This window comes from Crotalus tigris, unplaced genomic scaffold (assembly GCF_016545835.1).
Source record: "Crotalus tigris isolate CLP2741 ecotype Arizona unplaced genomic scaffold, ASM1654583v1 scf7180000017568.12009008, whole genome shotgun sequence".
NCBI lineage: Eukaryota > Metazoa > Chordata > Lepidosauria > Squamata > Viperidae > Crotalus > Crotalus tigris.
The window spans coordinates 6649879-6663013 of NW_024096478.1; the positions used below are offsets into that span (position 1 = coordinate 6649879).

Here is a 13135-nt window from a genome sequence, read left to right on the forward strand (position 1 = left end):
GTCTAGCATCAATTCTAGAGAAAGGGAAGTTTTTTTAAAGACAAAAGCAGGCTTCATTTTCATGACCACAGGTTGTATTTAACAGGGCCACTATGTCATACATATAGAAGTACCATGGGCTTTTCTGAGATTGGGGAGAAGGGAGTTTTTCCTTTCTTTTTCTTTTTCTAATTTTAATTAAGCTTATTTTGGATTTTGTACTATAGTTTCTGAATTTCCCTAAAATGTCAGAAAACTTCAATGCTGATTTTAAGCTGCTAGAAATAGCATCCTGGGCTACCCTAAAAAATATTGGGTGGCCATATCTACATTTGGAGCCCAATATGTTCTAATAATCACTGTGTTGTATAGAACTTAAACACATGCATTCCTTTCTGCACACAGGACAGGAATCAAGATTGCTTGTCTTCTGCCCTTCCAGCAACCTGGAACAGAAACAACCCCAGAATTCAACTGTTGCATTAGAACTGATGAAACCTCATGGGGAAGATAGAAATCACATATCAAAACTCCTCTTCTATCCAATTGATTGCTACATTAATTTTCAACACACCAGCTCATGTTCTTGCTTCCCCTTCTCTTTCACTCTTACACACAGTGCAACCAAGATTTGACGCACAGACCTCTCTCTACCTGTCTCATCATGTAATCTACAGTAACTGCTTCCCCCCATCCCAACAGATAAGAGGCCCCAGACATAGCTGGAGGAAGAACAGAATGCATGTTTCAAATACCCAGGATGTCAGGCAGCACAAAGGCACCTCTTTCATTGATTTTATATACTTCCACTTTCCTGAACAGTGACACTGCTGTCTCATATTTGACAGCCAACCTGACAGTTTTGAGTTGAAGCAATAACACACTGGTATTAATTGGACACTGAGGCCATAGTGTTTGTGGAATGTCTAGTGGGACCATCTAAACCAGACATGTCAAACTCGTGACATCACATGATGTCATGTGACATATTGGAACTTTTTCCCCATTGCCGGCAATGGAGTGGGCGCAGTTTCCTCGTGACGCGTCCAGCCTGTGGGCCGACAGTTTGATGCTCCTGATCTAAGTCTTCAACTTGTGACACCTGAGAACAAGTTCAGCTGATTGAATAATAGTTTGCCACAGATTTGGCACATATTTATAGATTACAGTTTTATATGATGATTTGTACCATATCCTAAAGGTGGTGTTCTCTTTATATAAAGTATTTCAGTGTTACAGGGATTCTTAAATTAGGCTAGATTTCTAGTAGTATGGAGAGAATGGATCATAATTTCCAATTTCACCTTATCAACCTGTGTTGAGTACTTTTCCTGATCTATATAATCTGTTAGGATAGGATCAAGATAAATATGTTTGGGATAAAAAGAAGCTTGGAATGAGTGTAGATTTGCAACAATAGTAACTACAGTTTGACAATATTCTGGACTTTAATGAATTGTCTTCTAGCTAACATTTAGCATGAGTTTTTAAAGGCTTGAGTCAATTCCTCTTACAATGCAAAGTGTGAAACCGAATAAAAGAACAATTATGTTGTGGACTTTGTAATATATACTTATGGTCCCTGTATGTGATTTATAATTATTTAGAAAAAAAATAAGTTTCTTCTCATCTCAGAATCTCTCTGTTATGAAACATATAAAACACCAAATACTCTTTAAATACATTGATATTACTTAATTCTGAATTAGTCCCAGAGTAGGCCTTTATACTTATTGCGAATAATAACTCATGAGCCAAATTTGTTTATTACTTTCACTAAATGAATATAATCACCACTGTCCCTGGCTCTATTTATCCTATTGTACAGGTCAACACCATGTGACTGAGGAACTCCACAAACCAATATGAAATATTTCCACAAGACTGTACTGTAGTTGGGCTTTCACTAACCCAAATATAACTCATAGATTACACTACAGTGTCTTTTTTTTTCTATCTCTTGCACACTGAATGCGTCGTCTGTTGCGAGGGTAGCCACCTCGCCACCACTAGATGGCGAAAGGCAACATCCCATTTTCACCAGTCGCGAAGCAAACCCTGCCCAATGGAGCTATTTTCCCGCCTCCCTCGCCTTCCTCTCGGTCCTCCCTTTCCATCCAAATTTGCAGTCAGCCCCGCCGCATCCTCAGGAAAACTCCTCCCGCTGCACCTGAAAGAAGGCGTCTATTGACAAACTTGGCTGAAAGAAGCGAGGCGAGTGCTAGGCGAGTAGATTTAGGATCTGGAGCTCGCAAGTCCTGTGTAAACCGTCCAGAGGAAGGAGGCGGGGTGTGTGGGGGGGAGAAGCACCCGGAGATACCAGAGGGAAGACTTGGCTTGTTGGTTCAATCAGCGAGCTGGGCGCATCGACTCGGCTCCCTTCCCGGTTCTTCCCCCCCCCCCACTCCGGTTCACACCCCCTTCGGCTCTAGGAGGGCTTGAGCTGGCATCGCTCTGCACTGCATGACAGCTCCAGGCTCCGAAGACGACGTAGCAGCCGGGAGTGGGAAGCCAAGCCCAGCTGAGGAAGATCTGAGGAAGGCTACGCGCCGGGGATCGGCGGGGGTGTGAGCCCAGAAGGCACCTTGTCCTGTCTGATTCCCAGGGCGCTGCCGCCTCCTCGTCTCCGATTGCCTTTCGCTCCTGTTATAACCCCACCCCTGACCTTATTCTCTGGCCGCCCAAGACTGAGCAGAAAGGCAGAAGCCCAGAGAGAAAATAGCACCGGGTCAAGGAGAAATACCTGCGCATCGCTTAGGCTGCAATTGATGGGAAATACACATTTCTTTCTCTAGGAAAGCTCGTTAGTCGCCCGCCCCCTTTTCTCTTTTTTTTTCTCCTCCCCCCCTTTTAAAGAAAAGAACCCGGTTGAAAGCAGAAAGGGGGAGAAAAGAGGGGTTCTTTTCTCCAAAAGAAAAGAGAGGGAGGGGGCAACGGAAAGGAATCGGAGAGAATTTCAGCAAGCGTTTCCCTCCCTTTGTTGAATGAGAAGGACGGCGCCGGATCACCATGAGCACCAGCAGTAAGTACGGCTCTCCCTTGATTTTGCGGGAAGGGGGAGTAGCAGCGGCTTCTTTTGCACTCCGCCTTGCGGGGACGAGGGGGGTCACAGCAGGATGGGCCAGGTTTAGGGGTTTTGAGAATTTTTTTTCCCCCGGTTTGGGGTTTGGGAATGAGAAAAGGTGGAATGTGATGTGGGATGGGTACACCTGCTGATCTTCAGCCCTAGTTCCCTCCCACAGCTAGAATTTTGACAACTCGATTTAAATGGAGGCTGGGGGGTGGGTGGTTGTGACATCTACAAACACCTAACTACTCTACGTTAAAATAGTAAATTCACGTGTCTTGAGGTTGTGCCCCCACTTGTGTCTCTAAGTAAAGATAGGTGTAATCTTTTCAGTGGCATCTCAGGGCAGAGTTCAGAGGAAGGGCGGGCAGGATTGGGAAATGAAACTATGACTATAGCTAGGTGCATCGATAGGTTCCCAGTTTCCCACTCTTTCATCAGACTGAAAGGTGTCTCTGAAGTGGACAATACTGATAGTGCCTATTGATTAGAATAAAAGAAATGGCAAGAAGATTAAGAAAAGTGCCACCTCTGAATTTGCAAAGGAGTAAAAAGAGGTTAAGAAAGGGAACTGTGACAGACCAGTTTAAAGATAGGAGCATTTCCGTTTCTATAGCATTGAATTTAGCAAATAAAGGACAAATCGGTCAGAAATGTTGGGGTTGATGTTAGCCTTGCTATTTCTCACGGTGTTTAATAGTATTTTCACTCATCTGTGAGGCAAATGAAGCCACCTTGTAGCCTAGCCTGACAGCTAGAGGAGAAATTTTTAGCAGTTTTTAAGATATTGAGATTTCAGATTTTCTAGGATTTGGGGGAAAGGAGTAAGTTGGTAGGTTTGCAGGGCTGGGTCAAAAACTCTTGCTTATAATCCTGGAGAGTTAAATGTCTCATCTAGATTAACCAATGGTCTTGACAATGATGTAGGTCTACATGTTCATGAGAAAACTCTTCATTTCCATCAGTGTCCTTGGGATTTGACTTGATATTGCAGTTAGCAAATATTTGGCAGGGGATTTCCCCCCAAAAGGGCATCAGCCAATTAATTTCAGTGTTCTTCTTCAGGTTCCTCCCTCTTTCTTTTTGCTGGGTTGGTCCTAGATTTCTTGGGACAAACAGGTAGTGCTAGTGCTGCTCCAAAGGAGACAGCCAAGGAAAATATTTCAGCCCAAAGATTGAGTGATTTTAGATTTCACATGTCCCCTTCTCCAGAAATAAATTTGTCCTGGTGTTTTCCTTATGAATCACAACTGAATTATGAGCTAGAAAGAATGCTCTGATAATAGGCATAGATAATAGGCCCTACTAATATATCCTGCTCCATCCAGTAGCTGCCTAATAACAAAAGCCTAGAGCTCACCTGCACCACCCATCAAGGTGTCTTACTCAAGACCGGGGTGTTTTCTGCTTGGGTGGCAGAAAAACAAGGCTGAACAGAATGGGAGAGCAGTCCTATCAAACACAACCAACAACTGGGTAATGCTGGTCCTTTTCTGCTGGTAATGATGTGGGATTAATGTTTCATAAATCTATTATTATTCCAGGAATGTTCTCCCTCCCTCTCAACTCCCTCTACAGTTGTATGCACTTTCTGCACTCTATTCAAAGTCTACTTCCACAGCACCATTCTGCAACTCAGGGCTTCCGATGTTGGGCCTGTGCTCCCAATTATACTAGCTACAGACAATGAGAATATCCAGCTATAGAGTGCTGAGTGGGAAGAAGCCATTTTACAAATATAATATACATTTGCCATGTTTATTACTATGATTTTAAGAATATGAAAAAAGCAGTGTGATGTTTTACCTATATCAAGATGTTCTTGCTTAGCCTGGGCCTATTTTTAATTTGACCCATGCTGGCTGAGTCAAAGTGGGCTCAGCCATGATCACCTGTCATGTCACATTTGTGTGCCTTTGCTTCCCCTCTGGACCATGATGTGATACTGGTCCAGTATCATTACAAAGCACTTTGTGCTCTTTTGCCATGTTGCAATGGATTATTTCTTATCATTTATGGAAGTCTGAAAAGCAAGAACTACTTTTTTCAAATTAATCCAAAATTGAAATCCCACAGAGTTACTAGCTTCAAAAGTAACCACAGATGTATTTTTGTTAATGTAATACGACTGCTTTCAGACCATAGAACCATGTACTATAATCCTAGGGCAGTACCAATCTGTCATTATCTTGGGTAGAAGGCAAGGGCTTCTATTGCAATCATTTTTATTCCAAGAAGGCCCAAATGAATGAAATCAACCAGTAGTTGGAGGGATTTACATACTGCTCTTACTGCAATAGAAACTAAAAAAGCTATTCTTTAATTAACCTTATTGGAGTGAATGACAACCTCTCATTTATATGGGAATAATGAAAGAGATATTGTTAAGAGAAATAAATCTGCCAGTTCCTATTATCCTCAACTATTGTAGATCATCCTGAAATTCTCTTTGCTTGATCTCCCTAGAGTAACCTTCTCCAACAGTGATATCTTTTAGAACCTGACCATATCTGAATGACACTAGATTGGAGAGGTTTGTCCTATATGAGACTATGGTGGCATTAATATATATAGCGACTTAGATCAGGGTTGATTTTGAATTATTACTTCACCACAAGCCATGATCATACCCTTTAGTATATTAAGATGCATAGTATCTCCTAGTGCAGAGGTCTCCAACCTTTGGGGCACCAGGGACCAGTTATGTGGAGAGAGGTTTTTCTGTGGACCAGAGGGGGTGTGGTTTTGTGTGCTGCCTGCATCCTGTGGATGGGGTTTTCCTTGTTTGTGTGGACTAGTTGCTGGCATGCCACAGCCTGATACTGGTCCACAGACCGGGGGTTGGGGACCCCTGTCCTAGAGGGTAATATCTAATCATTAGTACAAGTATTTAACTGCACAGTTTGAGAACACATACAAGAAAGTAGGTCCTATTTTCTTTGAAAAACATACTTCCAGGTAAACATGCTTAGGATAGCATTGTATGTCACACTGTGTTCTAGAGCGCAGGGCTAACTATTTTAATTCATCATCTTAACAATTCTTTATTATTTTATTATAGCTAATACAATTCCAAAAGGGGGTGTAATGGCTCAGTGGTTAAAGATGCTGAGCTTGTCAGCTGGAAAACTGACAGCCTAGGTTCAAGACCCCAGCACTGCGCAATGGGATGAGCTCCCGTTCCTTGTTCCAGTTCCTGTCCACTTAGCAGTTTGAAAGCATGCAGATGCGAGTAGATTAATAGGTACCACTTTGATGGGAAGGCAATAGCATTCTGTGTGCCTTTGGTATATAGCCATGCTGATACATCACCACAGGAAATGTCTTCTGGCAATGCTGGCTTCCTTGGTCAAATCTGGTGGTATATTACCAAGCTTACCTATTATCAAGTGTTAATATTGGAAGTCAACAATTGGTGTTAAATTTCTGATAGTAGCTTTGGTTGGATGGATGGTATTAAGATGTAAATATACTAAAACTTTAGTATCTCTGGAAATATATTAGGAATGTAATGATTAAAGAAATATTTGATCCTTTCTCCCATGCTAAATTAACTTTATGAGAGAATCAAACAGTAACAATTGGGAAAATGATGGCAATATGGTAAAATTGGGTGAAAATGGGATATTGTCTTTGTACCAATTGATAGATATGAGGATAAATTTTTAATATAAACTCTGCTAAGAGACAAATATCATCTATCAGATGTAACTTAGTGGTAATATTTGCAACTTCAACATTTGCTAACAACATTTTTTGGGAGCAGCAGCATTTTTAACTTCTAGGATAGCCAAGATACAAGAACAACTGGTTAAATCTTTTAAATCTAAAATCATACTATTAGTTTTTTTAGATATTTGTTAATATTTAAATCAATTTTATATGCAGATGTTAAATATGAGGAATTAGAGGTTCTTATACTGCCTAAATAATGGGAGAGTGTCTTAACTTCTGTAGTAAGACTATCGGTTCACCTTAAACTATGACTATTATAATAAAAATAATATTTAGAATTTATTGAACTCTATTACATCTGTATAAGGTGTCACAATGGCTCAATGATTAAGATGCTGGGCTTGTTGGCTGGAAAACTGACAGGCCAGGTTCAAGAACTGAGTGCGTGCAACAGGTGAGCTCCTGTTACCCCAGCTCCTGCTGACCTAGCAGCTCGAAAGCATGCAAATGCAAGTAGATAAATAGGTACCACTTCGGTAGGAAGGTGTTTCACTGGACACTGCGCTGCAGTGTGATGACATGCTGGCCAGATGGCCACAGGAACATCTTCAGATAGCATTGGCTCAACGGCCTAGGAACAGAGATGAGCATCGCCCCCTAAAGTCAGCTATAACAAGTGGAGTAAACCCCGCAGGGACTCTTTTATCTTTGCCTTATACTTATATAGAAAAGGATTGTCTAGGACAGTATTTTATTAGATATGTAATAAAAGACAATGCTTCTTTGAAACATGTGATTTTACCATAACTACAACGTTACTAAATTTTGGGAGAAAGCAATGGACTGTACAAAGGTGACTGTTTGACAGAAGCTAAAATTTGCAGAGGATAATGTTCTCTTGAATTACATATCTAGTACATGGAATTTGACAACTGGATAATGCAAATGGATTCTCTGTGCCCTTATAGCTAAAAGGCTCTGTCGTTTGCTGCATAGCTAACTTGTCTGAAGAAATGAGTTCTGGCTGGATTAAAGGAGACCAGCAGAAGCTTATTCTACAGGGAATTTTTTTCTTCTTAGGACAGTCTGTCTTCCACCCATATACAAAGAAATATGCAGTGCTATTGATCTGATTGCTCCTTCGAATCATTATTCTTGCTATTAATTTGCCACTAAATTGAGTGTACCAATAAGTTTCAGTGTCCAAAAACATCCCATGTATTCTAGGCTCAATGAGAAGATATTCTTCGGTCACCTAACAGTAATGCCAAGCATTCACAACCCAGACATTGGCACTCAAATGATGCCTCTCTATGAAAACAGCCAGAGATTTTGAGATAGAAATGTAAGCGGCAAAAAATTTTATGGTACAAATAAGAAAACCAGGTGGTTAAACATTTAAAAAATAGGTTAACCAAACTACAAGGGCTAAATCTTGGGAGAGTTGACTTGAAAACTTTCCTTAGTTTAGCCTCAGTTTCCTGTCTTTAAATACAGTTTAAATTTTATGTAAGCTTGTTGAGAGGACAAATAAAATGATCACAAATCAACTTTGCAAATTGAATTGCTTGTACTTGATACAATATAACCCTGATTTTCACATTTTCAAACAGACCAACAAGGGGCAAGGGACAGAAATTTTAGCTAATATAAATTAACACCAGATCTTATTTAAATGGAATTATGGCTGTGTACAACAGCTGAGTATCTTCCTCATACAGTAGATTCCACTAAGTTCTTATCCAAGCCATGTACTTCAATGATTTCAGGATTCTGTCCATAAAAAAGAAAAGTGAGAGAATGACTCTTTTGTCCTAAATATCTTCTATGTATTCGGTTATCACTATAGACCTTCTTGTGGCAAAATAGTCATTGCATAAGGATTGGCTGAAATTGTCATCATATGATGAGTGCTATGGGCTGTTTGGGTGTAATAGATCATTATATGGCATAATTTCATTGAATAGACTTTTCTGAGTTGCTGCAAATCATAAGCAGGTCTGGATACCGTATGATGGCTTCTTTGTGCCCTGCAAACCAGATTCACTTGTCAGCTTGGCACAGAACATCAAATAGACTAGACTAGACTAGACTAGACATAGAATAGAATAAAATAGAATAGAATAGAATAGAATAGAATAGAATAGAATAGAATAGAATAACCTTTATTGTCATTTTTTACTATGGGCACACATTAAAAATGAAATTTTGTTGCTTGCTCTCAAAAGTGTACACATACTGTACATAACATACATTTAAACATGCTATATACAACATAGTATAAACTTACACCCTTACATATAAATAACACATAAATATTAAATAAATATACTGCTCTTGTCTAATTTTAGAGACATAGGCATCCAGTATGTTCATTTTGATTTATATTTCTTTAATTATCAGTACATCTGTTGTTACTTCCATGGCCTTCCATGTGAAGATAGCATATAATATATTGGAGCAATGCAGTCAAAGAAATAAGAACATGGTCCTCTTTCCATTACATATGGAAACACTAGACCTTGTTGGAGAGAACTGCACGAGAAGAAAGGCCCTTTGTTCCCTCAGTGATAGTAGAGTTAATTTAGCATTTGAGAGGATTGACTAAGAGCCTTAGGATTGTAATTTATACGCATGAAGCTATTGCTCTACATAGCTTATTGTCAGCACCATCCATACTGACTTGGGAACTCTGGAACTTGAAGTCCACACATTTTAAAGTTGCAAGTTTGAAAAACATGTTATAGATACAGCAGGACTTGCAAGTATTGCCTATCTAACCCCTCCTAAGATTCCTGCATGCCAACCATTGCTATACTTATTATTAGGACATATGTCTATGTCAGAAGGAAAGATATTAGGACATATGTCTATGTCAGAAGGAAAGAAGATATTTACCAACTATGTAGTTCCTATAGTACTAAATGCTCATGCAGAAGGACTTGAACAACGTGATGTATGGCAAAGCTACATGTATTACTTTTACCTGTATCTTTAACTGACTCTTTTTTCTTACTTAGCATTTTCTATTTATTTCAGATGATCTGTTACCTGTATGCCCATGGGTAGGCATATGGTGCCCACAATGACAGTGTTCCCATAGACACTTCCTTTAGAACCCATCAGGCTCCCCACCCCACTTGACTTCATTTTAAGCTATTTTAATTAATGTGATTGATTGATTGATTGATCAATGAAAGATGTCAACAGAAGGAGCAGTTGCCAGCATTATCTTTATTTATAAAAATAGATCTGAGCCCCATCTAAGCCTTATAGGCAATCTTATAAAATAAATGCATTGCAAGGAGAGGCAGCCCATTACTTCATAGGGAAAAACCACCAACCTGGGAAAGAGAAGAAGAAAAAATGCAATGGAAGAGAACAGAGACTGAGTGGGTTAGAGCAGGGGTCCCCAACCTTGGCAACTTTAAGATCTGTGGACTTCAACTCCCAGAATTCCCCAGCCAGTTGGGGAATTCTGGGAGTTGAAGTCCACAAGTCTTAAAGTTGCCAAGGCTGGGGACCCCTGGGTTACAGTGAGAAATTTACATTGCAGGTGCTGCATTGGATGCCACTGAGCTCCTCATGCACTTCAAAATGTAAGTTGCAAACTTCAAGTGGCTTGGCTCCTGTGAACATTCAGGATCGCTTTTCCCAGGTTCTATCCAGGATGCTGGATTCAGATGGGAATGCTGCTCTTGGTCAAGGGGAGGCACTGAACTGCATACCCATAGATATAAAACATCCTGCGTAGTGAGATTAGTGAGGCTCTGGGGTCATGTTTCCTGGCTGTTACCCCCACGTTATGGAACAGTCTTCTTCCATCACTTAGGACAGTGGTGGCGAACTTATGGCACGCGTGCCAGAGGCGGCACTTGGAGTCTTCTCTGTGGGCACAAGTGCCGTTGCCCCAGCCTCACCTCCCCTATGACCCCCTCCTCACCAGCAGCCCCCCCTGGAGGAGAGTTGCCTCCAAGTGTGGCCCACACGGAGCAGAGCAACCAAGGACATGGCAGCCAGGCAGCGTAGACAAGATTCTGCCCTCACGCCCCATCCCACACAGTTGATGCTGCGGGGTACAGGCAGAGGGCGTGGCCGCCATGGCGCTGCTGGGCTGCCTGGGCGATCTGCGGCGGGCCCTGGAGGCGGTGAGTGGCCCTGTGAGCAGGTGGGGTGGGGGATGGGGTGGGGGCGGGGCCAGTTTTTGGGCACTCAGTCTCTAAAAGGACAACCTCGTTTCAAAAGTCTGTCCAGATGGAATTATTCCATAGGATGTTTGAAAGCTGAAGTTGCTTTTGATTTTCGCCTGCCATTGGGTAGCTGTAATTATGTTATAGTTGATTTGATTTTTAAAAAATGTTATTTCTGCTCTGCTTTTTATTTTTGTAAAGTGCCAGGAGAAGTTTGGATTTTGATGGTATATCAAAAACATAAATAGATAAATGCATACACTTCACCAGTTTGCCTTTTGATAAATTTATAAAAATACCATGCACTGCAGCAAGCACTGGGGTGAACAATATAGCCTCCTCTGCCCTATGTAGTGATCATGCCCATAAATATCTTCTCAAAATTCAATTAGCTCAAGCTTTCCTTGGTTAAGACTTTATTTAGTCAGTTGTTCACATTTCAAAGGCTCCTTTTCTTTTTTACAATCTCTCCCTGGAAACACATGGCAAATATACTTCTGACTGAATAGATGTATGAGCGTGCAGGTACATTAAAACATATTTGATTTTGTTACAAAGAGAGATTTTTTTAAAAAAAAAATCCAAAACTTGAACTTTTGCTCTGGAGAAAAAAGCAACATGTGTGGTGAAGTGAGCCATGAATCAAAAATCCATGAAAGTCAGTGGCAGGAGACTTAAATCAGGAAAGTAGCCTTTTGATGCAACCCATAATTAATGGATCTAATATGTTGTTATGTGATGTGATGATCACTACTGTTTTTGATGGCTTTCAAAGGAGATTAGATTACTGTTTCTCAGCCTCAGCAACTTTAAGATGTGTGGCTGTCAACTCCAAAATGCTGGTTGAGGAATTATGGGAGTTGAAGCCCACATGTCTTAAAATTGATGAGGTTGAAAAACATTGGGTTACATGGATAATAATCTGTTAATAGCTTCTAGTCATAAATTCTGAGGTGCCATGAATGAACCTGCTAGGGAGATATAAGATAAAAGATCTGTTGCATTCATGCATGGTCTGAGTTTCTTAGAAGCACCTAGCCAGATGTGATGAAAAATTAATCTAAAGTTTTTGATGTGGTCCAGCTCAGCTTATCTTATTTTTACGTAAGTGGGATTACATTTCTATAGAGGCACTGAGTGATCTTAACTCTTTCAAATGGAAGAACTACTGTATTCTCGTGGTCTTGCTTGCTCAGAATAAGCATAACACTTAGAACTTCCATCTGAAGTGGTCAGTTGGGTGACTGTTTAGTTGAATCACATTTCAAATATCTCCCAATTTTACATAACTACAGTGCAAAAACCACTATATTTTCCACCAATTCATAATGGCTGGTTAAAAACAAAATACTATTATGCAATTGGCTTTTCACTGGGAAAAGTATATAAAGCTGCCCACTGGAGATTAAATTGAAATCTAATCCTAATGCCTTGCCCTTTGATCCATTTTGACGTGAAAGCAACAAAAGCTTCTACTATTGTAGTACTACTATAATTATTATAACCGGTTTCTTAGTTTTGTGCTGACTTTTCTGGGAAATTAAATGGTAAAACAGCAAGGACCTACCTTCTGAAAAACATCTTGTGATTCATTTCCCACCACACTTAAATCTAGCAGAAAGTGACCAATGCAGCTAATGAACAATTTCACGAAGTTTCTTTTGGAGTCAAATGATTTGTGTTACACACTTGGGAAAGATGAAACTCTTTTCCTGGTGGAGTGAACAAATAATTACTGGTAGTTGTGGGGGAAGTGCAGTTATAAAATATATATTCACTACTTCGAGTTATATACAAAAAGGCACATCCAAAAAACATCTGGAGCCCCACTTGAACACCATTGACATTGACCAAATCACCATCATTCAATTGCAACAGGCAGTTTTACTTGGAACAGCTTACATCCTGTGACAACAACATTAACACCATCAAACAATGATATCTACCTTTCTCATGTATTTGGAAAGAACTTGATAGTTGGACAAAGATTCCAAATCTAGTTTAAATAGTGACTGACAATGCACAATCATCATCAAATCAAATCAACCTTTATTGTCAAAATACAACATGTGTACAATGAGATTGTACAATAAGCCTCGCTTCGTGCATCCCCCGATACAACTCACAGTGACAACAAACACACAATCTTCTTGCATCATGTGAACTTATTGCACAATGCGCCAGCCCCGCAAGTCTATCATACATGGAGTTATTTCCCATTCAG

At 40.3% G+C, this 13135-nt stretch overlaps 1 protein-coding gene across 11 annotated transcripts in view; it reads left to right on the forward strand.

The window, feature by feature from the left end:
• The first annotated feature begins 2067 nt into the window (after positions 1 to 2067).
• ABLIM3 (actin binding LIM protein family member 3) overlaps positions 2068 to 13135 on the forward strand; it is a 180789-nt gene continuing 169721 nt past the window's right edge. For 6 of the 11 annotated variants that reach the window (XM_039352477.1, XM_039352506.1, XM_039352495.1 and 3 more), the window contains exon 1: positions 2068 to 3001. In XM_039352477.1, coding sequence (XP_039208411.1) covers positions 2989 to 3001 — 13 coding nt within the window. In that variant the 5' untranslated portion in view covers positions 2068 to 2988. The remainder of the gene's footprint in view (positions 3002 to 13135) is intronic. The other 5 variants (XM_039352539.1, XM_039352549.1, XM_039352524.1 and 2 more) reach the window with 4 other exon arrangements.